The sequence below is a fragment of the Prinia subflava genome, chromosome 2 (assembly GCF_021018805.1).
Source record: "Prinia subflava isolate CZ2003 ecotype Zambia chromosome 2, Cam_Psub_1.2, whole genome shotgun sequence".
NCBI lineage: Eukaryota > Metazoa > Chordata > Aves > Passeriformes > Cisticolidae > Prinia > Prinia subflava.
The window spans coordinates 6,959,505-6,985,623 of NC_086248.1; the positions used below are offsets into that span (position 1 = coordinate 6,959,505).

Genomic DNA, 26,119 nt, shown 5'->3' on the forward strand with positions numbered 1-26,119 from the left:
GGGCCTTGGGGTTTTGTACTGACCAGTAACAGAATCAAAGGAAAAATGAAGCTTAACATTAGTCTGATTTTTTTTCTCCTAATCTTATTTACATTCTTATGCTTGGTTCTTGCCTGCTTAAATGTTAATAAAATTTGATATAATCTGTCTGACCAGAAATTTTGAGGTTATGTATGCACTGTTGCATATATTTCCTGTTGTATTTATTTGGAGAACTGTCAAAAGGAAGTCAGTGTGACTGTCAGGCTTAGAAAATCTCACCACTGTGAGGTTAATTCACCACTGTGAATTAATGAAGTTACCATAGCAGTGTATAGTGCCTTTAGGAGGTTTCTGCATCCCCCTGCATCCTGTTCCAGATTCTTGCATTAATTCCTTACCTTACCAAGGATTAATTTAAAACAATTATTCTGGCTAGGAGCATAAAGAAGAGCATAGCAAAGGATGCAGCAGAGGCAACAAGTGTATCCTCTGAGCAGAAGGCTTCTGCTTTCCCAAATGTTTTCCTGCTTTCTTTGGAATTACGTGTAAAATATATAGCAAGCTCAAAACTAAACTCTGCAGAAGTGGGTACTCAAAATTCTCAAGGATATGAACATTATCAAAAGTAGAAAATTTACTTTGCAATAAGTTTCTTATTTTCCTATGCAAAAAGAGTAAATAAATCTAGTAGGAAAGCTTCTCACTGATCAAAAATGTTTCTTCCCTAATTTTATTTTATTTTGTTTTAAGGACACTCTCAGACCTGAACAAAGATGGAAAAATGGATCAACTGGAGTTCTCTATAGCCATGAAACTCATCAAGCTGAAATTGCAAGGACAGCATTTGCCTTCAGTTCTGCCTCCTGTCATGAAACAAACTCCAGTGTTTTCACCACTTATGTCAGCTCGCTTTGGTACTTATGAATATATAATTACTTAGTGTTCAGAGGTAAAAAACCACAGTGAATTGCAGCCAAATAAAAGCATTAATCTGACCATGAAAGTTTAGTGAATCAGTGTGAAACAAGAAAAAAGGATATTCTGGTTTAGCAAATTCACCAGCTCACTTTCTTGGTTTTTTCTGATAATTTGATTCTTTGAAGACTTTTAATAAAGAAAAAAAAATTATTCCATTTTGACAAGAAGGCAAATCACATCTGCTGTCTGACTTGCAGGCTCTCATTTTGTACTGGTGGTCTTTTTTTGTCTCCCTCCTACTCAGTCACCTATTTATACTTGGGAGTTTTAAAGTTAAATTTAGTCAAAGGTCAGAGTTTTGGTAGAACAGCTATTTTACATATTTTTTCAAAGTGAATCAGATTGTCTGTTTTGGTTATATGATTAACTGAATAGAATTGCTTTGACCTTTTTTTTTTTTTTTTCTGATAGCGTTTGGGGATTCGGTGCATGCTTGTTATTGTGTTGTTTTATAGCACAAAATGTCCCCAATGACTTGAGCTGGATTACAAACTGTGTGCACAGTTCTATGCTGAAATTAAATGTATGCATATATTAATTACATACATGATTTAAAATGTCTGCCCATCACCAAATCTCGTGTGTTTGAGTACAAGGGCATGCATTTACAGGGTGCTGTGGTTGACATACAGTTACCTCTATAATTTTCCATCATCTCACCAGCACTGTTGTCTTCCACAAGGTGCAGCCAGTAATTCAAGTGCCCTACTTTGCCTCAGGCAGCTGCCTCTAGAAATCCTTTGCTAAGCATGGGTCCCTAATAGGGACTTTTCACCCCTGTGGATTCTTCCAAGGCTGATACTTGGAAGAGACTTAGTTCAGAAACAGCAGCAGCTTTTCCCTGTGGAGGATTGTCTCAGCTTGTGAGATTGTAATTCTCTCTCAGGGGCCAGGCTTGTTGAAGAAATAGGTATAGCTGGAATTATAGAAAACCAGATCTTACTCTGTTGTGAAAACTGTAGCTAAACCTACCTTGAGAATGAATTTGCTTGTCAAGATTTTTCTTTTCAAATTCCTGTTCTTCAGTGTATTTTCCCCTGTGAGCTGCCTTGCCTAAATTTAGAGAAAAAGTAAATATTGTACATGAGAATCTATTTTAATTCATTGTATTCCAGACACCAGGTTCTTTGTGTAGTTTCTGCTTCACATAAGGAACCCAGTTTCTCGCTGAGGCCTCTGCTGTGTTAAACCATGACCTGTTGGATTTTGCTCTAGGAATGGGTAGCATGCCAAACCTGTCCATGCCAACGTCCATGTCTGCGATCACACCATTAGCTCCCATGTCTGTGACCTCCATGAGCTCCATTCCTCCTCTGGTCATCTCTGCTCCCCTGGTGCCTTCTGTCAGTACCTCCTCGTTGCCAAACGGATCATCCAGCCTCCTGCAGCCTTTGTCCATCCCTTTCTCCTCGAGTAAGTACAGCACAGTCCCGTGCCTGCTCTCAGAACTGGGAACCTTGTTTTCTCTGTGGCTAATTTCAGACAGGTATGCTAACACATGCATGAGAGTTTAAAGAAAACAAACAAAAAACCCAACAAAACAAAAACCCAATAAAAAAACCCCAACAGAAAACCCTACAAATGGTTTTTCTCCAAAGTTCATGTCTGTTAATTCTGTTCTAACTAGTTAATCATAAGTTAATCAACAAGACACCAATTAGCTTTTCTTACTTCTATCAAAGTGAATGTTGATTATAAAGCATTGTCTTATACCCAGTTGCTTTACAGTTCTGGGGTTAATTTTTTGTTTCTTCTTGTTCCAGCACTGCCTCATACTGGTTCTTTAGGCCCCATGGCAGGAGGATTTGGTGGTTCCAGTATGCAGAAGGCACAGTCACTAATTGATTTAGGATCTAGCAGGTATGGAAGTGAAGTTTAAAATTGTTGTATCTCACACTTAAGTAATATACCTTCCAAAACTTAGAGAGCATTTCTGTTCTCAAAGAACATTTGTTAAAAATTAGTCTATCTAATATGACCTATCAAGCCTTAAAATAGATTTTGTTTTTATGTGCACAATAAGTAGTTTCAGTAAATTGACAAAACATCCAAAGTAGGTGAGGAGGTCAGACAAGCAGTGCCAAAAAGAAGGGATTGTACTTCATTAGTAAATGGAAACAAGCCATACTAAGTGGTTATAAAAGCAATGTTTATGCATTATGTACTCATTCATTATAGAAGGCACCATGTAATCAGCAGACATGCAAGAATAGGATTTGTTATCAATATTTCGTGCAAATTTCTTTTATGAATAATAGAAGATTATGAATCTTTATAATCATCTGCTCTGGTTCACTGATTTTAGAGCTTTGCCGTAGACTACAGTGAAGGACTGGGCTTATCTATCCAGCTGGGCATCCAGGGGTGTCTCCCAAAGGATGGTCCTGAGGGCACCTCTGCCCCAGCTCAGTTCCATAAGAACTCAGAGGCTCTTGTGCCTCCCTGCTCCTGTTCAGGGCATGTGGGGTGCATGATCTGGGCTCCTCACACACCTGATGTCAGCAGATGTCCTGTGAGGTGACTGTAGGCATGGCATGTGCCTGGAATCATCTTTTTTTTTTTGGTTAGTTGTTTTTTTTTCAATTGGAAAGGTTTCTGTTGCTGGTTCTGTACAAAGGAGCCCTTCTCCAGTGTTATTGTTGGCAGCATTTTCACCATCATGTTGTCTCATTCCGTGCAGGGGATGTCAATCCAGCATTGTGCTGGAGAGGCTTTGTTTCTATCAGCATTCTGTATTGCCTTGGATAGCACTTCAAATAGGTTTGGGTTTTTTTCACTTGACAGAGCAGGGGATTATCTTAAACAAGGCAGGCTGGATTCAGCTTCCCTGAGTTTGTCTGATTTTCGGAGATGGGACAGTGAAAATGCTGGGAGTTTAATTGGAAGTTTTATGGGTGTATCTAAAGCCTCCATCTGCACTATTCTGCAGAAACTGACTGAGTTGGAAAAGCTCCACTCAGAGTGTCATTGTCACTAACAGAAAGAAGAGGCAGGGCTGCAATGTGGTGATTAAAACAGCTTTAGAAGCTGCTTTTGGTTATGGGTTCATCAGATCCATTTTTATTCTCATGGTTATTCATTTATGCGCCTCTTAAAGTTACTTAAACAATGACTCTTGGGATAGTGGAGGTGTTTTTCTGTGGTTTCCTTATTATTATTTTGCAGTGGTAGAAGGATCAATTACGTGCATTAGTGCCTGTTATTCCAAAGGAAAAGGATTTTCTATTCAACATGTTGTTTCCTTACAAATATATCCCTACTTTGACTGTAAAATTCCATATTTGTGATGAAATTATTTATAGCAAGTTAGCAGAGGTAAAACTTTGTAGAAATTGTTTCATGTTGCTGGAAGATGCTACATATCTTTCTGTTTCAATGCCTCTTTATTAAGCCAAGTGATTTAGAGTTATTTCTTTATCTCTTTTTCTCTTTTGGTTTTCTTTTAATATTTGATTGGTTTGGTTGGTTGTTTTTTTGCTTTGTTTTTGTTCTATTTTGTTTTGAAATTATATTGCAGTTCAAATTCTTCCTCTAGTGCATCACTAGCTGGGAATTCACCAAAGATTACATCCTCAGACTGGGCAGTTCCTCAGGCCTCCAGATTAAAATACAGACAGAAATTTAACAGTCTTGATAAAAGTATGAGTGGATATTTATCAGGTGAGTATGACTTTTGGTATGGACTGGGAAAACCAGATTGCATCCTGCCTGAGAGCATCACAGGCTGAGGGATGGAATCCCAGCCTGGGATTTGACTTGCATGTGAAATAAAAGCTGAAATGTTGGTGTTCAGACCTGTGCAGGAGAAGGGGTTTGAGCCAGCCAAGAAATGGAAGTAACCATCAGTTCATTGACTTGGGCTTTTTGTTAGACCTGGAGGAGCCAAATTCACTGCAGCAGGGGAAGGAAGCAACAGCAGATACTGCAGGGAAGAGGAGAAGCCTGGAGTGGTGGGATCTGACCAGAGGAGCACCACAAGGCTGTGGAGTTCAGCTCTGTAAAGTCAGCAGGCATTTTTCAAGCGTCACTCTTTGGACTGAGACTCTTGTGAAAATGGGAACATTCACCAAACTTTTTGTGCCATGTGCTCCTGTATCAGTCAATGCTCAGATACCTGGGCTTTATCTTTTGAAAGAAAGCAACTTGAGAAAGACAATGCAGAGCTGCAGCCATTGCTTGGAATTTTTCCAAAGTAATTTAAGAGAGCCCACGTTGATTTCCAGTGACATCTGTGCTGGGCCACAGCATTATGGTGATTTCAAAAGACTTCATACAAAGTTAATACAAGAGGAGAGTTCTACAAAAGTTATTAAAAAATGGGATTCCTCCCATTGTAATGCAGCAAGTAGAGAGCCCAGGCCAAGCAGTCAGTAGGTGTAAAGTCAGTATGTGTGTCTTAGCTAGATTTCCCATTTTGAATAAGCACTCTGCCTCAGTTCCCTTGCCTACAAAAGAGGAGGACAATTCTTTCTTTAAGGAAAGAGTCTCAATGCTTTTATATTGTTCAGTTGCTTTTTGGCTGAAGGTTTCCTTGACCTGCCTAGAAATATATCTGATTCTTTGCTACCAAGGAAGGCTGTCCAGGTGATAGCTCAGGGTTTAGACAGTCAGCTGTGCTTTTGTGACAGCTGTGGGGATTACCATAAATACCCATTTTTCATGTTTGCTTTTCTGTTAGGTGCTCTGAGTGGAAAAAGGCACATGAGAATACTTATATCTTCATTGTGTTCAGGTTATAATGCCTGTTGTTCAGCTTGGAAGTAAAACCAACTGATGAAAATGGATTAGATTAATATTAAAAATAAACGTGCCCCAGTTCATGACCCATTTTTCAGCCTCATGTGAATCTTTGAATGAAGTGTTTATTTTAATAAAAGTCTTTTACACTTTCACTAAGGATTTCAAGCAAGGAATGCCCTTCTGCAATCAAATCTTTCACAGACTCAGCTGGCTACTATTTGGTGAGTTTAGTTACTGATTCAATGTCTTTATGGTGTTAAGAGTGCAAATGTATTTTATTAAATAAATAATAAAGAGATACCACAGATCTAAAATCATAAACAGAAACGGAGCTGCTAGTTAAACTAAGTTTGTTCATTAGTTACACTCCTAAAAGACACCTTGAGATAATTAAGTTTTTAATTCTTTGTGCGTGTTTGTTAAACTCTGTATAATTGAAGAGATGTTAACTTAAATTTCTGATCCAGGGATGCTCTTGGTGAGCTGAGTGAAGGGCTTGTTCCTTTCAAAAGTAGGATTCTGAAATCTAGGTTGTTAGTTTTAAGGTATGGAGGAAGATTAAAAATTAAGTAACTCTTCAGCTTTTTTGAGTTTTAATGCAATTTCCATAAAGATATCTGCATATTGCACGTTTGTTAAGACTTGTCTTTATTGTACTGGTGAAAGTGGTGAGAGTTGTCTGAAGGTTTGAAGGATCTGCTCTGCTAGACATAGGAGTTTAGGTTACACATTCAGACATAACTCAGATGTTACACATGAAATTTAGTGGCCCAGCAGACTTCACAACAGCTTTACATTTCCTCTTGAGTTCCCTTTCTTCTTCCTCTGTCCCAGGGCAATCATTTGTGTCTTCAGGAGCAGCAGCAAAGCTTAACTTGTTTCATTTCATGTTGTGAAGACAAACATGGAGTGTGGGGTTGTATTGCTCCTCTCTGGAGTCTGGGGGAATAAATCAGGCGTGCAGTGGCTCTCTCCCTTCTGGGTGTGTATCCTGAAGGTGTCAGTGGCCAGTGCAAGGAGCTCTGTGAACCCCTGTTGACAGAAATAACAGCCCAAATGATAATTACTGAAATAATGGTGCTGTTACGTGTGAATAGAGCTGGTGTGTGAACATAACAAGCTATCATCATCTCCTGCTTTTGTTTTTCTCTGTGGTGTGTGTATGTGTGATGGGGTTTTTTGTATTTGTTTTGTTGTTTCCTTTTTGTTTTTATATGGTTTTTTTAAACTGCTTTTTTAATGAACTGTGTTTTTACTAAGCATTTCACTTGCATGCAGTCTAAGGACACATTTCAGCAATTCTGTCTCTGTAGATAGTTCTTTGAGAGAGGCTCCTGCTTTCTTGCATTTCACTGGTTTCACACACACACACACACCCCACCAGCCCCTCCAGTTCGTGGGAAACATTTTGTAAGCTAATATGATCTCCTGCTCCTTACAGGAGGTAGGGGATCCTTTTCCTACCCACTGTGAGTTACTCTGTGCCAGCTCGTGTCTTCCCTGCACTGTCAAGGAGACACAAGGGGAAGAACAATTCTATGCAAAGCTTCCTCTTGTAGAATTGGATGTCATTTTATGTAATCTTTTCTTTGGCTTCAAAAAAAAAATTGAAAAAGTGTTTTCTAGCATTTTGAACTGGTTAAGAACAGTCCTGGATTCACTTTCCCGCTCTTTTATTTGTGATGCCATAAAGTAAGAGATACTTCTTACCATTTCCTGTCCATTTTCCAGTATTTTATGGAAATAAAAGAGAATTGGGTTTGTTCAGGCTGGAGAAAAGAACATTTCAGTGAAGCTGAAAGGAGCCTACAAGAAGGATGGAGAGAAACTATTTACAAGGGCCTGTAGAGACAGGACAAGAGGGAATGGTTTCAAACTGAAAGAGAGCAGGTTTAGATTGGATATTAGGAAGAAATTCTTTACTGTAAGGATAGTAAGGCATTGGGACAAGCTGCCCAGAGAAGCTGTGGATGCAGCCCTGGAAGTGTTCATGGCCAAGTTGGATGGGGCTTGGAGCAACCTGAGATAGTGAAAGGTGTCCCTGCCCGTGGCAGGAGGTTGGAACTGGATGATCTTTAAGGTCCCTTCCAACCCAGACCATTCCATGATTCTGTGATCTGAATAACAGTACACAATTAAACCAAATAATATCTCCCTTTATCAGCTATTTATGTTATTCCACAGGAACTGTCAGTTTTAAAAGTTGTTTTTCCACAGTGCCTTGTTTGAGCTGTAATTTGTGATTGATTGTGATGTTTGGTTCTAACTGGTGCCACTGTTGAACCCCTGCAGGTCCCTGGCTGACATAGATGGAGATGGGCAGCTGAAGGCTGATGAGTTTGTGTTGGCCATGCACCTCACAGACATGGCCAAAGCTGGGCAGCCACTGCCCCTCACTCTGCCCCTTGAGCTGGTACCACCTTCTTTCAGGTAATCACTGAGGGCAGGGAAATGTAAGACCTTTAACACAACTGTGCTGTTTCTCTAACAATGGTGGGATGGGATTTGTTTCCCCTTCAGGAGTGGAAAATACACTGAAAATATAAATGGAACTCTGCCATCTTACCCACCTGTGCAAGAGGAGGAGCCACAGAAAAAACAGCCAGGTAAAAAACAGGGTTCGTGTTCTTAATATATGGGGCTGTTTCTGAAGGGCACTGAAACATTTAGAAAGTGGAAGAAATAATCAAATCCATGGAGAGTTTTGTTTCAGGAGCTAGATCCCTTTTAACTTGGATGGTAGGAAGGTTGTTAAGTGGATGTAGTCAGCCTGTTACATCTAATAGAATTGAGAAGGCAGGGACAGGCACTATTCTTAGCTAGGAAAGGAAAAGCGTGCTGATTAATAATGTATTCTGGAAAATAAACCCTTCATGGCCAGACACTGCTGTGCTACTGCAATTTTTTTTTCATTTGAGAGTTCCTGGCATTACTGGCCATTCTGAAAGCAGGGGGGTCCAATGTAGTTCAATTCTCTGCAAACTGGAAGCAGTTTGAACATACCTTAGATTCTGTTACTGCCAATGTTACAGAGACACTGCAAGACAGGACTTGCCTCTCTTTTTGGAAGGGTGGTTTCTGGAGACCCAAACCTTTGTGTCTCTTTATATCCTTGTATGCAGTAATTGAGGTTGATCCTGTTTTGGTGTCTGATAGTTTTAGCTCCAGGAACTGTTACAGGGAACACCCTGAATAACTAAGCTTTTTATCCATGTATTAATGTTTCCTGCACATTGGAAAACCTTTTTAACAGCAGACAGTCTTCTCCCAGCTTATAAAAGCTGTTCTTTTATGTTTTCCTCTAGTGTTCTTTAATCTTCCATTCTTTAGAGTGAGAGGCTTTCCTGTAACATTCAAGTCATTTTTGTGGTCATTTTAAACTGGAACTTCTTTTATTTTTTTCCCCCCCAGTTGGAATATACTTAGGAAAATTTAGAGGTATTTTCGAACAGAAAAACAATACTTAAAGAAATGGAAGAGGCTTACATCATCCATGACTGAACAATCTGAACTTGCCAAGAAGTATCTATCTTTAGTGGCATAACTGAGGGCCTTGTGTGAGAGCGGTGTTTTGCACAGGGCAGAAATAATGACCTTTCCTTGTTTTAGTGACATTTGAGGACAAAAGGAAAGCCAACTACGAGAGGGGAAATATGGAGCTGGAAAAACGCCGCCAGGTCCTGCTGGAGCAGCAGCAGAGAGAGGCTGAAAGAAAAGCTCAGAAAGAACGGGAAGAACAGGAGCGAAGAGAGAGGGAACGCCAGGAGCAGGAACGGAAGAGGCAGCTGGAAATGGAAAGGCAGCTGGAGAGACAACGAGAGCTGGAGAGACAAAGGGAAGAAGAAAGGAGGAAAGAAATAGAAAGGCGGGAGGTTGTTTTCTTAACGTTACTTTTTAATGCTCTAAGGAATGTTTATGTGCATACAGCATCCGGAGTTTGTGTGCTGGCTTTGCTTCTGTCTTCTGGCCTGGCTGATGTCAGGTTGTCTTGGAGAGAGAGAACACCATTTGTGTCTGTTATAAATGTTGGTATAGGTTAAAGATTTTTAAATCCTTCATAGGACAGATGAGATTTTCATGAGCACATTTCATGTATTTTTGCAAAAATTTGTATTCCAAACAGGACTGTACTGAATTCATAATTGATAACATTTGGACAGCCGAAATTGAGACAAATTTGCTTCTACTTGGTGTCTCAATGCATGCATCACACTTCCATATTTTATGTAGTTCTGTGAAATACTCAAAGGAGGTTATGAGCAGTATCTGTCAATGTGCTGTTTTATGGGCAATATTCCAAGCTGCAGAGGCTTTCTGAATTGTGAAGCTTTTTCATCCAGAGTCAGGAGTGTGGCACAAAGAATCTTGTAGGATCACTTCTTGCATTCTTTGATGCTGAAGTGTATAAAAGCACTTTAGAGAAGACATTATGTTGTGTTGCCGTTGTGCTGTTTGGAAGTAGAGCACATGATATTAAATCAAGGTCTCTGAGTTCTGCATCTCCACTGTGATTTAAGGTAATGTAACTTTTCCTCAGGCAGCAAAGCAGGAGCTCGAGCGCCAGCGCCGGCTGGAATGGGAGAGAATCCGTCGCCAAGAACTTCTTAACCAGCGTAACAGGGAACAAGAAGAAATTGTCAAGCTGACCTCTAAAAAGAAGAGCCTTAATCTTGAATTAGAAGCCCTGGTAAGACAGGAAATTTCACCACATATGCTGAAATACACTATTTTAAATTGTACAAATGTTAATACCTGCATTAATGGCCCACTAGGAGTTCCACTCTGTTTTGGATGAGGAACCTAAAGCGGGTATTTTGGGTTATTTTAGAGAACTGGTTGTTAACTAACCTGCACTCAGGCTTAGCAGAGGGATTTTTGCCATATGTGGTGTACTCTGTCTCTGCTTTCTTTCCAGACTGGCAAACATCAGCAGATCTCAGGCAGGTTGCAGGATATTCGTAGCAAAAAGCAAATGCGAAAAACTGAGCTGGAGGCTTTGGATAGGAAATATGACCAAGGAATCACGGAAGTCAAGCAACTACAGCAACAGCTTGAGGTGTGTAACTTTGATAAGCTTATGGTTTTCTTTTGCTAAATTCTGTGTTTTCCTAATGTTGTTGATAATGCATAGGGAGGAATATGGAGTCAGTTGGATCACAGTGGAGAGAGGGAATAGGCAAGACTGTCAGCATTGCACAGGCATTTATTTTGTGTGTGGTGTTAAACAAATGATTATATTTACTAAAATGAGCTGAGAGTTAAAATAATTCTTTTGTGAAAACTTTTGTGAAAACCTCGACTTTTCTTTTGTGGACTGATAATAGAAACTTCTCTTTGATTTTGAATTCTTCTATGGCTCCAGACTCGGATTTTTTTGAGGAATGTTGTCCTGTGTTCAGACCAAGTTGGTGTTTAGGGTGAATTACCTTGCTGCTCTTTCATCTTTTTTTTTTTGTCTATTTGAGTAGCAAGACAATAATTATTTCTAATCAGTTGACTACCATAAATTATCCTCTGCCATATTTTTATGTGATGCATCTGCTCATCAGGGAAACTTCTTTTCATGTTGTTACTGTTTTATATTAGGCTTAGGGCAGGCACCTTAAATGGTGTTGTGATAATATTTACACTGTTTAGCATGTTTGTTAAATATTTTTCCAGTTGTGTTAATGGTTTGAGGTTAAAAGCTTTCAATTGTAATATTATTTCTATTAAGAGTATAGAAGTAATGTTTTCTTTATCTAGTAAGATAACTTGCATCCCTGATTCATTAACATGAGTTGAAGCTGTGTTTGAAGAGTCACTCAGTTTTACTTAATGACTCATAAACAATATTAAAAATTTGTTATGTTCTCTTTAAAGGATTATCAGAATAAACTAATCTATTTGGTTCCTGAAAAGCAGTTATTAAATGAAAGGATAAAAAATGCTCAACTTGAAGACACTCAGAGTAAGTGCCTGCACATGAGTTCTTTTCTTGATTGCCTTGCTGATTTCTCATCCCTTGTAATCAAGGCTGAAGGGTACAGAGGTGTTCTATATCTTCCCAGTTAGTGCCATTGTCTCATCTGCATTCCATTATCTCCCTTTTGTTCCAAATAAGGGGCAAACAAACACATTTTGGCAAGAAAGCATAGATTTTGCTTAAAACTTTCTTTATTCAGACAATGTAACTCACAGATGTTATTACAATTTGTCCTTTTTTTGGTACTCTAAACTCAAGGGAGTCCATTTATGCGAAAGTTTACATTGGTCTTTACTTCAAATTACACTGGAATCTCTATCTAGAGAAATTAGGCATGAATTGGTCTGATATTAAAAAAAACCAACTTGAAAACTGTCCTGTATGTGTTGTATGGAATGCCTGTGTGCCTTAGTTCAGTGTTGGGGAAATTTCTTCCTTGTGCTGTATATGAATAGAAAGATAAATCAAGGAATTTGTGTGAGGAAGGAGATTTGGATTGTGTATATAATAGGAAAATAACAAACAATAATAACAAAACTGGGGAAAAAATTGAAGAAAAACTGAGAAACATTTGTAAAATTGCTTGTCTTTCCTTATGCAGGTACAGGAGTCAATTCAGTGCACAAGAAGTCCCAAGAAAAGGAAGAATTATGCCAAAGACTTAAGGAACAACTAGATGCCCTTGAGAAGGAAACAGCTTCTAAACTTGCTGAAATGGATGAATTTAATAGTCAGCTTAAGGTACTTGCATTATCTAAATATCCTACACTTGTAAGCACTGTATTTTATTTCTTCATCCACTCATAAAGATTGGTGCCACCTTCACCAGGCTTCCAAAAAGTTTTCCCCAACTTCAGTGTCAAATAAGAATTATCAAAAGTCTTGGAGTAAATAATGCAATAAAAATGCAAACCTATTGCTAATGTACTAAAATATGAGTCTCTTGCTAACTATTGCTTTGCATGACTCAACTATTGCTCACTCTCACCTTTTGCCTTCTAGAACTCATTTTGATTTAGAATTCAAGTTTTTCAGGCCCTTGCACATTCTGTTCTTACAGTATGAGGTCATATTTGCTGCTATTTTTGAATTGTGTACTGAACACTTGACTTTTATTGATAGACCTGCATAGTTTCACTGTACTCTGTGCAGGATCTGGCAGCAGATTTGGGTGTGATCCTAAAATTAAGTGTAGGCCACTTATTTGTTAATATTCATTAATTTGTTGTAAGCTGAGTTGTTGACCACTGGCTCTGAATTTTTGTTTCTGAGGCAACTCTTGGCCTGCCTAAAAACTCATGCAGTTCTCACAGGGTAGCACACATCCATTTAACTTTATTTGCCAGTTTATTCCAAGTGGCACTGGTGGAAACCTTTTCCTTAAGTAATGGAATTGATGCAGGGCCAGCACAAGGGCTCTGCACTCTCCATTAAAAAAAAAAAAGCCACGAAAATTTGTAAACATGTAAGGAATTTATTTTCTTTCTAGAAGTGGCTTCATGCAATGGGCATTTTCAGTTACTTGTTTGTTGCATGGCTTGCTGTGTTCAGTGGCTGCATCCACAATTCAGTCTTCCCTAAAATATGTTTTTCAAAATACAGTGCAAAGATTAATTGGCTTTTTATCTACCTTATCTTACAGTGTGAGAATATGGATGATTCTGTTCTTCAGTGCCTTTTGTCTCTGCTAAGCTGTCTCAACAACCTCTTCCTCTTACTTAAGGTTACTTTCTAATCTTTGGCTTTTTTGTTTTTTAATTATTTCGCAATTTTTCTCTGCTTACCCTTTCTGTTTGGATGTACAATTTCTATTAAATACATTTTCCAAAAAGAAAATCAATAGGCTGTTTTTCTTTCTGCTAGCTTTTACATCCTCTTAAAGGCTTAATGTCCTTACCTGCTTAGAAATCCAAAGTGCAGAATACTGAGAGCAAAATACTGATTTTAATTTCTTAATGGACTCTTCTCTAAGTTTTTTCACCCAAACATTTTTCTTGTTAGTTAAGGCAGCATGAACCAAAAAAGTAGTCTGAGATGGAAACAGTGTCTTCTCCCACTTCTCTGTCTCTTTCCCTGTACCTGTATCTATCCATCCATCCTGAGGTCAGGTATTTGAGTTCTTGTCCCAGTTTAAAAGTCTAGAAGCAGCATCAGAGTGCAGAATATGGTATGGCAAACACAATGCTTCAAACCTCCAGATTAACGCAGTACTAAAACCTACTCGCTGTCTTCCAACTCTACTGTTGTCTGCTGAGGTCAGAAATACCTTTAAAATCACTTATGAAGGGAAAAAAAACCAACCAGATTTACCTAACTGAGCTTTTTATTTTGCTTTGCATGAGGGTTTTTCTGTCCTTAAAGATAAGAGAGTTTTTCTAATGTAAGTTTGCTTCCATAGTGCTCCTGAAATTCTGAGCAAAATAAGAGGGAAAAATATTCCCAGCTGAATATATTTGAGAAAAAATTGTAGTCAATTGCTTGATTTAGTTTGTTGCTACAGAGACTTAGAGTGACACAGCAATCTTCTTATCTTGCCTTTGTCGTATAAATTGCACCATATCTCTTAGGCAACATGATTATTGGTAGAGGTGCACACTGTAGTGGGAATGATTCATTCTTAATTGCTTTATTTGTATTTATGAGATTGATACAAAAATTCAGTGTTTTTCTGTTGCATTGCTCAATGTATATCAGCAGGATTCCTAAGAAAAAAGACTGAATTATCTTAGAGGTGTTTTGCAACATGGTGAAGTACAATCTAACGTAATTGTATTATTGTTAATTTTTTTTTTTTTGGTCTGTAAATTTAGTTATCCAAAAGATTCATGCTGATTTTTTGCTTGCAAAAAAAGATTGTTATCAAAGGGAGGTGGAATAGGAATTGAAGGATATGTTCAAAAACGAAAAGACTAAAATTGAGAAGTTTACAAGTACAGGAACAGTCCAGTCAGAGTTAGTGTCTTTAAGCTGTGGTTTCCCACAGTGGTAAGACTGCTGGGTATATTTATCAAGTTTTCCTGTTTTAAACATGGGACTGATCACTCAGGAAGCATCAAGGGTGAGCATCCTACTGCAGGATGCTTTCTCAGATTATAGTACAGTGTTTGCTTTCTACTGAAATCTGCCTCATTGGAGTTATTTGAAATACAGTTCACTGCCTTCAGTAATGTGTTTGAACACTCAGTTCTGTATCTTGCCCTCTCCTCTGTTGTATGTGGCATTTCCAGCAGGTGTAGCACTGGAAGGGCTCTTTGAAAGCCCAAATTACATCACTGACTTTGCAAACCTGCCATCTCCTTTTAGACTTCTGTTGATTTGACTTTCTTTGCAGTGACCTCCAAGGACTATTAATAACTTAATACTACTTTGGCCATTTGTATTAAAACTTGGTTGAAAAAGCATTAAATACCTGGATGCTTTTTTCAAAGCTTGGCTTTATTCCGTTTTATGCATTCCATTGTTCCCTCCCTAGGACCTGAGGGAAAGTTACAGCACACAGCAATTAGCCTTGGAGCAGCTCCACAGGATCAAACAGGACAAAATAAGAGAGGTACAAACCAGACGAGCTCAGCTCGCACAGAAGAAGCGACTGGAAGATGAGGCTGCAAGGTAACCATGGCTGAGTGTATCACTGCTGCACTTCTCAAAATAATGCTGTTGTCACTTTTAAGATAAGATCTGTAGTTTAAATGTAAAAATACATCCTATTGGTTGCCTTAGAGGAGGCATTTTATGTGGAGTACCACTCACGTAAGAGAGTTTGAATTTGAGATTTTCAATGATTTCTATTTGATTTGACTAAAGAAACAGAGCTAGGGACCTTGTACTGTGGATGATTCATGGGCTTTGCTCTTGACAGCATTTTTCTGCATGTGACAAAGTTTCTGTTTAAGAGAACCATGTGCTTTATGTGTGGTGATAGCCTGTTAATTTTTGGTTGTGTGAGCATTGCTGCCCAGCTCCTACTGGATCCTGCCATGTTCTTGGAAACACTAAAATGCCCATTAGAGGAGTGGATGTCCCTCAGGGAATGGATGAAAAGGTCTTATACAGACATTTTTAAGAAGGCCCAAAGGGTTGGGTTCTCTCTCTTCAGCAGAAAGGTCCTGACAGCTAAAATATTGTGTTGCATTGGATATTAACCTCTTTAGACAGCTGAGGCACAGGATAGCATCTGAATAGTTACAGAGAATACAGTCAGGTTTCCAGATCCTGTCTGCTGCAGTGTGGTCCTGGCAGGGATAAGCACATTGGATAGATTACAACTGCTGAAGGCAAAAATACAAAGCTGCCAAGATCAGAATGCAAAGGCTATTTTTATCTATGTACCTGAGTGAAATTAATCTCTTTGGCAGTCATTGTTTCCAATCAGGAGATTTGGATACTGCCTTGCTGGAGAGCTTAAATCCAGCGTGGTTCAATTATCAGATCAGTTCTTGCTCATCAGGATGCAGGTGGGCAGAAGTGCTCGTGAAGGCACTGCACAGGTGATGGATTAAAATTCTTAAACTTTAATCCATTGGTTATTTTAATGTGGAATACACTGGCACCCATGTTAAGCTATGGTCTGTGGCAGAGCTGATCACCCTGAGAGCAGTGATCAGTGTCATAAACTCAGTTTTGCTGACAAGTGTCACTGATTACTGGAGGAACACAATCTCATTCATTCTTATATTGATGTTCTCTTACCTCTCTCATTCCTTTCTTCCAGGAAAGCAAAACGGGAGAAGGAGAACCGATGGCAGGAAAATATCCGAAGGGAAGAGGAAGAGAAAAAGAAACGACTGGAGGAAGAACGAATGCAGGAAAAAGTCCAAGAAAAGCTGAAAGCTGAAGAAGCAGCTGCCATGATGAGAGAAAGGGAAAACAAACAACAGCTTCTTGCAGAGGAGGAGAAAAATAGACAAGCCACGATCTTGAGGGAGGTGGAACAACAAAGGCAGAGGCAACTGGAAGAAGATAAAAGAAAACAAGAACAAATAGCAAAAGAAGCTGAGGAGAGGCGCAAGCAGAACGAGGAGATAAAAAAGATAAAAGAAGCAACCAACTCTCAAGAGGTGGAGAAACACACTTCTAAAATAAACATAAATGAAAAGTTTGCAGATCTGTTGAAGCCAATAGAGGGGAAAAGTCTTAAGCCACCCTGGAAAAATGAAGGTAAATCTGAAAATCATTAAGACTTTTGGATTTTAACTTTCCTGAGTGTGATTTCACTCTTCAAGTGTACTATTATTGATGTGACTCTATGGCAGACTTCTTGCCTAAGACACAATTGAAAAAAACCCAGCAATTTTGTCAGTTTTCTTTTGTCAGTTAAAAATGATCCTATAAACTTAAGTTACTTTTATCAGTTTTCAGCACCTATGACTCTGGTGACAAATCTTCCAGTGATCATGGTCAACAAGTAGCAGTTGCTGGGAACAGTAATATTTTAGGTTTTTCCTCGGGCTTGCACTTTGTTTCATTAAAATAGAATGCTGATATGGAGGGGGTTTGTTCATTGGTGAGAGATGGGCAGGTAATGCTCAGAAAAGTGATTTATCAACAGTGAAATGTAGTTTATTTTTGCATTACTCAGTGCCTCAGATGAAAAAAATAACTGAATGACTTGACCTAACTCTAGCTGTGGGACTTGGAAAAAGTGCTTTAACAATATGTTCACTAAATGCACATTTGATTTCATCCTTCATTAGTTCTTGTCAGTTTTTATTAGCCACTTTTCTCACTGAGATCAGCAAGCATCAAATTAGAACAGGGCTGAGAGATATTTGCACACCTCAGCTAAACCTTGTAAAACATTCCCTGTTTGCAACATGAGTCCCTGACTTGGAGAATGGAGATGCAAAGAAAATAGAAATAGTGATATTTTGCTATTATAGGTTTCTAAATTAAATCTTCACACATGCTGCTAAACACTTACTGTTGCAACAGTGGGATCTTTTCAACTTGGAACATTATAGTGGTGTTAAATGAGGCTTTATTAAAGCACTGGCTTAGCCAGAGCAGTGTGGCAAGGAAAGAGAAGATAAAAATGCCATTTTTAATGTCTGACAGAAGATGTTCCTACCCATGACAGGGGGTTGGAACTAGATGACCTTTAAGGCCCCTTCCAGCCCCACTCATCCTATGTTTTTGTGATTTTGTCACTTCAGAAATCAATGCATTTTGTTGTCTCAGTTACATTTCCATGATTGGTGTGTTAAACTGATGCCCTGGTGATCCCTTCTGATACCTGCCCATTGTCTGGGGCAAGAACTGATATTGCTACCCTTGCTCAGAATGATGTGGCTCCAGCTGAGTGCTTGTCTCCCAGCTGTGCCAGACTGGTAACTGGTTTCTCACCTTGCAGGCAGTGCAGCTGGTGCTGCAGAGTCGAGGAATTCCATTGCCTTGGTAAATTACAGAGCTTTGTATCCGTTTGAGGCAAGGAACCACGATGAGATGAGCTTTAATACCGGAGATGTAATTCAGGTAAGAATTACTATCCACATTTAACTTGCAAAAATTAATCCTTTTCTCTAGCCTTGAGATGCACAAAGTCTTAAGAGTCAAAAACATTGCATCGATGTGTTTTAGGGTTTACTCAAAATTTAAATTGGATTGCTGCTTTCTTTATTTTTTTTTAAACAGGTGAAATTAGGATTAGTTCAGCCAAAGTATTTCTCAGAGTTTTACACATCCTAGATGTGTTAACAATCTCTTTGAATATAAGAACAGTGAATGCTAAACATAGACTTTCTAAAATTAGTCAATGAGAAACAATGTAGTTGTTGCAGTTCATTACACACATTACACAAGTTGGCTTCTGAGTGTTTGCTTGAAATATGAGCATAGTAAATAGAGACATGTATTATTTATTGATGGCATTTGAATTCAAATCAAATTAGTTATTTAACAAGTAGATGTGAAAGGTTCTTTTGAATCTTAATACTGTTTTCCAATTTAATCTTAATAGAGATTTCTGCCTGTCTGAGCAACCTGGTCTAGTGAAAGGTGTCCCTGCCCCTGGCAGAGGGGGTGGAACCAGGTGATCTTTAAGATCCCTTTCAACCCAAACCATCTTATGAATCTGTGATTCTGTCTCTGGGTGTTCCTTTATCAATCCTCCCTCAGACAGGCAGAGTAATTTATTCTGTGTCCAGAATAAATTTATGTATTCCATAGCACTTTTCTAAATTTGCTGTCTATAATATTACAGGAGGACCATTGGAAATGCCTTGTCGCATCTCAGTTGAAATCTGTGTTATTTCATGTATATTAGTTATTAGCACTTGTTTGAAAGTCTTTGCCTGCAGGTGAATGTGTGAAAACTGATTTACAGCCATGGTAATATAGTTTTTAATGTGTAAGTATGTGTGGTTCCTCCTCATTCAGACTGTAAGTGTTACAAGTAGGTGATAAGGAAGAATTTATAAAGCAATGCGGTACAAAATATTAAAACACTTGACTAAATTAGCTTTCAGCTTGACAGTGTTAAAGCATTTGTTTGCATTTTCCTACAAATGAACCATGGAAGAGGGAACAAGAGAAGTAGGTTTTGCTTTGACTTCCCTCTCAGCTGTAATTGTATCATTGAACTGCTGATAACTGATTTCAGAAATAGGCTAACAGCTGCCACCTCCTCCTCCTCCTCTTGCATCCCAAACTCCAGCTAAGCTAACCAGCTGATATTATTTGATGGGCTGCTAATTTTTAGCCAATTTTCACTAACTGGCTAATTTGCAGCGTAATAGAAGCTTCGGTATTGCTGGGAATGTTTAAGGATGCTCTGTACTTAATCACATGGTAAATAATAGAATTTTTGGATGTGTTTTGGACTCAGTCAGCTGACAGAGTTAATTATATCTGTGAGCAGAACAGCAGCAGCTGTTTCCTGCTCTGCTGGGCTCACCAGCCGCTGCCTCTTGGCTGCACATTCAGCAGAATCCAGCACAATGCACTGGTGTTCCTGGCAGGACAGAGTGGCTCAGAAATGATCCCCCAGTGCATGTCTGGGGCCTGTCTGAAGGGTGCAGGTCCCTCAGGTCTGTCTGTCCCTGTGTCTGAAACCAGTGCAGCAGCATCATCACAGGGCAAAACCAGCTCAGTCCTGCCAGGGCAGGGTGAAAATGCTGATCCTGCTGTGGGCACTGCCCCTGTTCAGGTCAGAGCCAGCAGGTGCTGACACACCAGGTACCCTGCTTGTTTCATGCTGCTAATTCCAGTCTCTTTGTATTTCTCCTCCTGTCCATAGGTTGATGAAAAAACTGTGGGAGAGCCTGGTTGGCTTTATGGGAGTTTTCAAGGACATTTTGGTTGGTTTCCATGCAATTATGTAGAAAAAATACCAGAAGGAGAAAAAGCTTTATCTCCTAAGAAAGCCTTACTTCCTCCTACAGTATCTTTATCTACTACCTCAGCTGCTTCAGAGTGAGTTGTTGTTATGTTTGTGTTTAAATTGCTTTTTCTAAATCTAGCTAGCACATAATGTGCTTTATAGTTTCACTTGGTGTTGGTTTTTAAAATATAAAGGCAGAAAACTTAATGAAGAACCTTCTTAAAAGTCTTAGCTTAGAAAATTTAAGTATTTGATAGTCTGATTTACATTGTATAGAATATCAGTTTTCTAGATGTTAAAAAAAAGCTCTCTGCTTGAGGTACTTTCTAAATAAAAGTTGTAATTTGATAAATATGCCTTTTTTTCAATTTGCAGACCACTTTCACCAAGTAAATCTGCAGAAGAACCTGATTACCAAAACATCCCCTTTTCCAGCCTGAACGTTAACACAGCCTGGCAGCAGAAATCAGCTTTTACTCGCACTGTGTCCCCTGGATCTGTTTCACCCATCCATGGACAGGTACCTTGTGCAGACCTTGCTGTATTTCAGATTCATGTTAATGAAAATGATTTAAAGAAAAACCAGAACACCACACAACTTTGCTAATGCTGGGTGCACTGAACAGGCTGAAAAATAAAGGAGCTCATCTAAATATTTACTAGTGTGCATTGATATAATTCTGTATATTTCCAGAGACCACTGAGAAAGAGAACTCACCTTTCATAATTCTAAAATCATTTTCACCTATAATTAGACAGAAGATATTTCTAACAAATAAGAAACTGAGTTGCATGCATGCATTGATGTAAACAAAGTTATTCAGCCATCACTTAGGAATGAAGTTGTTTAAACTTCAATAAAGATAAAGTGTTTGTTTTTTAACAATTGAACCAGTTTGAGGCAGTGTGGTCAACAAACATCACTTTGTCTTACAGGGGCAGCCTGTAGAGAACCTAAAAGCACAAGCACTTTGCTCTTGGACTGCAAAAAAAGATAACCACTTGAATTTCTCAAAGAATGACATCATCACTGTCCTGGAGCAGCAGGAGAACTGGTGGTTTGGAGAGGTACATGGAGGAAGGGGCTGGTTCCCAAAGTCCTATGTCAAGCTCTTACCTGGGAGTGAAACCAAGAAAGAGGAGTAAGTGTGACTTTTGCTGTTGTTTTATTCAGCAGTTTGCAAAAAGAGGTGGTTTAGTGTGCAAAGGTCTTGCAGTGCTTTAGTGTGCACAACATAAACGCCATTTAGAATTTACACTGTGTCATTTTAGGCTTTTATTATTTCATTCTAGTGAAAGAATTACTTGGCAAGCCAAGTGATGCTGGGCTCACTGCTGTGTGACTGTAAACAGTCTTGCTAGGCTGGGTGCTGTGAAACACCAGTAGTGTTTGATTACTCATCAAGTGCCAGACTTTGTGTTCATTACCAAGTCTCCTCTCTTGCTGTGCACTTGCATTCTGTCCTGAAGGTGCCAATTTTTAAGTGACCCATAAGTAATAGTAAGCTCTGCACAGAGCAGTAGTGTGTTTTTCTTCACTTGCAAAGATCATTATGTCTGTTCTGATGCTCCAGGATAACTGTTCAGGTGAAGTCTGGTTACTGCTGGGATGGCTGCACCACTGTGTGTAAATTGTTCTGTGCATGCATTCTGCTAAAACTTCTTAGAAATTCTTTAGAATAAGAGAAATTAGTCAAAATCTTTAATTTATTGCTTTTGAATAACATAATTTGTGAATGTATCTCTTCCCTCTTATCACATGATATTTTTTTAAGTGGTAAGCTCTTGGGTACCATAAATATATTAAATATCAGTAATACTTGCTACTGTTTGATAGTCTGGGAAGTCTCTGCAGTTAATTCAGAGTCAGTACCAGCTTTGATATAACCAAAGTCATCTTTGTCTCATGTGAATTGTGAGATCTGCTCTTGATCAGCCTCTTGGTAACATAAAGCTTTTTTTTTTATTCTTCCTTCTTCCTGCAGACCAGAAGCAATTTATGCAGCTGTAAACAAAAGGCCTAATACCCAGAGTTACCCAGCAGGAGAGGGTAAGACAGCGTGAAAAATGCCAGCTAATGCTACAGTCTGGTTCTGCTCGATGACTTGTAAATATAGGTCAGTTTGTGAGGAGTTTCTGAGCAGCACTTTTCAGTGTTTGTTCAAAAGAGACAGTGCAAAATTTCAGCTGTTGATACAAGAGTTCTAAAATAGGAATGTAAGGTTAGGAGTAACTCAGGTTGAGCATAGGCCTAGGTTTTGCTATCAAGACTTCTGCTTGAGCATGAATATATTTCTGAAAACCCTCAAGCAGAATTCTCCTCCTGCTGTTCTCCACTGTGTTATGCTGTTCTGTGAAGACATGAGAAAGGATTTTTCATCTCCTGAATGTAGATCACTCAGTAAGAAATAGAGAAAACAAGTATTACTGGAGAAAAATTTCTAGTGTATCTCCATGCTGCCCTGATTATATTTTAATTGCACCTCTGTTTTTTCATTACAAAGTTGTATACCTGTAAGAGTAAATGGGATTACAGTCAAGCAGGTAGACAGGTCAGTTCAGAGTTGTGAAGGCATGATCCCTGTTGTGAGCACACTGTTATGATCCCTGTTGGAGCCCTGGTTTGAATGCTGGTACCCCTCTCTGTGCTCCTGACGTTGCTCTGTGCCCCTCTGAAGCTGTTCTCTCTCTGGGCTCTTTGCACAGAGTACGTTGCCCTCTATCCGTACTCCAGCTCCGAGCCCGGGGACCTGACGTTCGTGGAGGGTGAGGAGATCCTGGTGACCCAGAAGGAAGGGGAGTGGTGGACTGGGAGCATCGACAGCAGAACTGGAATCTTCCCCTCCAATTACGTCAGACCAAAAGATCCAGATGTGAGTTTGTGTTCTGAGAATTAACACGCGCTGTTTTCTCTCAGTTTTATTCTGTTGGCACCCAGCTCTTAGACAGGGATTTTGAGCAGAGGTTAATGTGCTTGACTGAAAAGAAAATCCTTAGCTTGAATGCTAAATCAGAGCTGTAGCCAGTGTCACACTGCCTCTCTCTCTGTACAGGGTGGTGTTTTGTTGAATACAAGGTTAAAGTTAAAATCTCCACGTGCTTTTCGTGTAAACTGTGCTGGTTTTATTGCACATTGAAGGTGGTTGTTGTTTTGTCTTTGTAGGCTTCTAGCTATGCTGGCAAAACTGGAACAATAAATAAGAAGCCCGGTAAGTGTGTGATAACCTTGTAACATTTAATGCTGTTTCTTAAGTAACTCTGAGCATGTGGGTTCATAGCAGTGTTAATGGTGGCTGATGTTCTTAGCTGCAAGTCATGTACCATGGTGTTTCTGTGGATCTAGCTCTTACTACAGTGAAGAAAGAACAAATGCAGTTACTGTTTCCTTTCCAGAAATCGCTCAGGTTACTACTGCCTATGCTGCTTCAGGAACTGAACAGCTCAGTCTCGCTCCAGGACAGCTGATACTTATTCTAAAGAAAAATGCCAGTGGATGGTGGCAAGGAGAGTTGCAGGTAATGATTCAAGGAGAAATAATTGTGACTTTATGGGTGGCAAGGAGGTGCTCTCAGGTTTAATTCAAAAAAACAACTAAGTATAGAGTTACATAAAAGCTGGTCAGAAAGTTATTTTCATCTTGTATAAACCAAAGGGGAAGAAAAACTGTGTGGTGGATTTTTTTTGTTGTTTGTTAGATTGGTTGGTTCACTTTTTTAAACATTGGGTTGCTGGGGGTTTTATGGTTTTTTTAGAATTGATTTTCTTGGTCACATAAAACCGTTGATTAACATGTGGGAGGAGGAAGAGACAAGTTGACAGTTACTTAATTGGTTAGAATTTAATTGGTGAAACATTAAAGTTATTCTAATGAAAGAACAGGTGGGTTTGGAAGCTGGAGTTGGAAGCTTGTTTAATGCAAAGGTGCTGTTCCCACTTCTCTCCCTTCCCCACCTAGATTTAAGAATGTGCTGTAAAAGTGCCCTTGACCTCATTAGAGACTCTGGATACGATGCATAGGTGGAATATTCATAGAACAAATTTTCAGCCCTACAGTTGAGTTGTACTCTGATTTCTCACTTAAAAAATTTGGATGAACATTTAGGGTACAGCTTTATCTAAATTGTGTTGTTTTTATGCTTTAGTCAGATTTTTATCTTTTGAGATTCTTTCAGTAGCTGTTTAGAAGCCTGACTTCTTAGACTTTTGTTGGCAAAATTCTGTGACGTATTTGTTGCATTTTTTCTGGTCTGTGCACTATTCAGTTTTTCAATTGTGTAATAACCATTTTAAACATTTACAGGCAAGAGGGAAAAAGAGACAGAAGGGATGGTTCCCTGCCAGCCATGTGAAGCTGCTGGGCCCAAGCAGTGAAAGAACCACTTCAGCTGCTCCCTCAGGTAAAAAAAAAAACAACTTTGTATTTAATGTAGAATTTTATGTAACTATTTCAATTGTTCATGTATCTGTGAGGGTCAGCATCCGTCTTCTGGGCTTTTTAATTTTGATATGGCTCTGAAGAGCTCTTCTCATCTGAAAACTCCATGTTTCTGAGTGCCAGCAAAAATATTGGAGAGAGGTAGCAAGCATTGGCAAACCACATGGAATTACATGCACTGCTCCTTACAAAGAGGAGGGAGATTAAGCAAATTTTGGGTTATTTCTAGGTTTTTCCATTTGAATGGTTGGGTACAAATGAGGTTATTTCACAGAAAAGGAGATTTTTGCTTCTGTGTGCTTAAATTATGCTGTTCTCACAGCTATGAGTTCCTTATACAAGGATTTCCTGGGTTTTACTGGACAAAACTTCCCTGTGACTAAAGCAGCAACCCATGATTAGCTAATGCATGTTTCCTCTTCCTCTGCCACATTTTCCTCACAAGTGTCTGCAGTAAGATAAATCAAACTCACTTTCTTTTCAGCCAGTAAAAGAGTGAAGCACACTTGATTGCATTTTAAAGTGTTTAGAAGGCCAGTAGATGCGGTCCATTCATTATAAAAGTTCACAGATATATAAAGTCAAAATAAGAATTACTGGCTGGCTCAATTTTTAAAAAGTAAAAGAAAAGGGAAGACAATTCTGTATCAAGATAAAATCATGTGGCATTTTTCTTATGCAACAGTGCATGTGAAATGGTTGTTTCTTTCCTGTGGTTTTGTGAAACACTGAGAAAACAGTTTTAACACTGGTATGACTCCATCCTGCTCTTCCTTCCTTCCCAGTGTGCCAGGTGATAGCCATGTACGACTACACGGCCAACAACGAGGACGAGCTCAGTTTCTCCAAGGGGCAGCTGATCAATGTGCTGAACAAAGATGATGCTGACTGGTGGCAGGGAGAAATCAATGGTGTAACAGGTCTCTTCCCCTCAAACTATGTGAAGATGACCACAGATTCCGATCCAAGTCAGCAGTGTAAGCAACCTCTATTTTTGATGAATTTTGTTACTTCATTTCAAAGGTGCATTGCTGTTCTTCTTCTCTGTGTTTGGAATTTGGAGTTCATGGCATCAGCTGAATTGATTAATACTTGAAGTACTCTTTCTTTAAATACTTTATTATAGTCCAAGGTATTTCAAACCCTTTTCTAGTTAACGTACAAACAACTAACACATTACCAACCAGCCAGTGTAGGATAGCAGGAGTGCTGTAGGGTGAGCTAAAAATACTGGATTGGGTAGGAGTTCTCCTTCCAACAAGATGCTGATAATTAACATGGACTGGGAAGCAGTGCAGGCAAACTGCAATTACAGAATTTGCTCAAGTTTTGTAAAGTAAGGAAAAGCGCTGTAGTAATTTTAACACACATATCAGATAAGTAAAAATACCTGTAAAAAGGACAAGAAAAAGATTTTGGCGTTAGCAAGTGGTCTGTCCTAAATGTGCTTGTCCTGGCTCCCAGCATCCCAACTGTCATCCAGTCCTGAGAGACAAGGTATATGTCAGGACATAGGCTGAGGTGAAAATTACCAGCAGCAGGCTGAGAACTGAATCCTAAACTGTGCACCTGACAGTCAACATCCTCTCTGCCTTTTGCACATAAACACAATAAAGGTTTCTGGTGTCCCCTAGACACACCCTGGTTTTTGGCCCCTGACCCCAGAGAAAACACTCCTTGCAGAGAAATTTAGCACAATTTT

The 26,119-nt window shown here is 39.2% G+C and overlaps 1 protein-coding gene across 6 annotated transcripts in view; it reads left to right on the top strand.

Annotated features, from left to right (window-relative positions):
• Positions 1-26,119, top strand: part of ITSN2 (intersectin 2) — an 81,177-nt gene that overhangs the window by 33,656 nt on the left and 21,402 nt on the right. For 5 of the 6 annotated variants that reach the window (XM_063424181.1, XM_063424204.1, XM_063424191.1 and 2 more), the window contains 24 exons: positions 733-896; positions 2,176-2,373; positions 2,724-2,820; positions 4,478-4,620; positions 5,858-5,921; positions 7,993-8,130; positions 8,221-8,306; positions 9,310-9,572; positions 10,238-10,387; positions 10,616-10,756; positions 11,563-11,650; positions 12,267-12,406; positions 15,138-15,274; positions 16,377-16,822; positions 18,015-18,136; positions 19,899-20,074; positions 20,358-20,502; positions 20,919-21,124; positions 21,968-22,032; positions 22,689-22,855; positions 23,146-23,191; positions 23,376-23,497; positions 24,283-24,379; positions 25,203-25,394. In XM_063424181.1, the coding sequence (XP_063280251.1) occupies positions 733-896; positions 2,176-2,373; positions 2,724-2,820; positions 4,478-4,620; positions 5,858-5,921; positions 7,993-8,130; positions 8,221-8,306; positions 9,310-9,572; positions 10,238-10,387; positions 10,616-10,756; positions 11,563-11,650; positions 12,267-12,406; positions 15,138-15,274; positions 16,377-16,822; positions 18,015-18,136; positions 19,899-20,074; positions 20,358-20,502; positions 20,919-21,124; positions 21,968-22,032; positions 22,689-22,855; positions 23,146-23,191; positions 23,376-23,497; positions 24,283-24,379; positions 25,203-25,394 (3,593 nt within the window). The remainder of the gene's footprint in view (positions 1-732; positions 897-2,175; positions 2,374-2,723; positions 2,821-4,477; positions 4,621-5,857; positions 5,922-7,992; positions 8,131-8,220; positions 8,307-9,309; positions 9,573-10,237; positions 10,388-10,615; positions 10,757-11,562; positions 11,651-12,266; positions 12,407-15,137; positions 15,275-16,376; positions 16,823-18,014; positions 18,137-19,898; positions 20,075-20,357; positions 20,503-20,918; positions 21,125-21,967; positions 22,033-22,688; positions 22,856-23,145; positions 23,192-23,375; positions 23,498-24,282; positions 24,380-25,202; positions 25,395-26,119) is intronic. The other variant, XM_063424197.1, reaches the window with a different exon arrangement.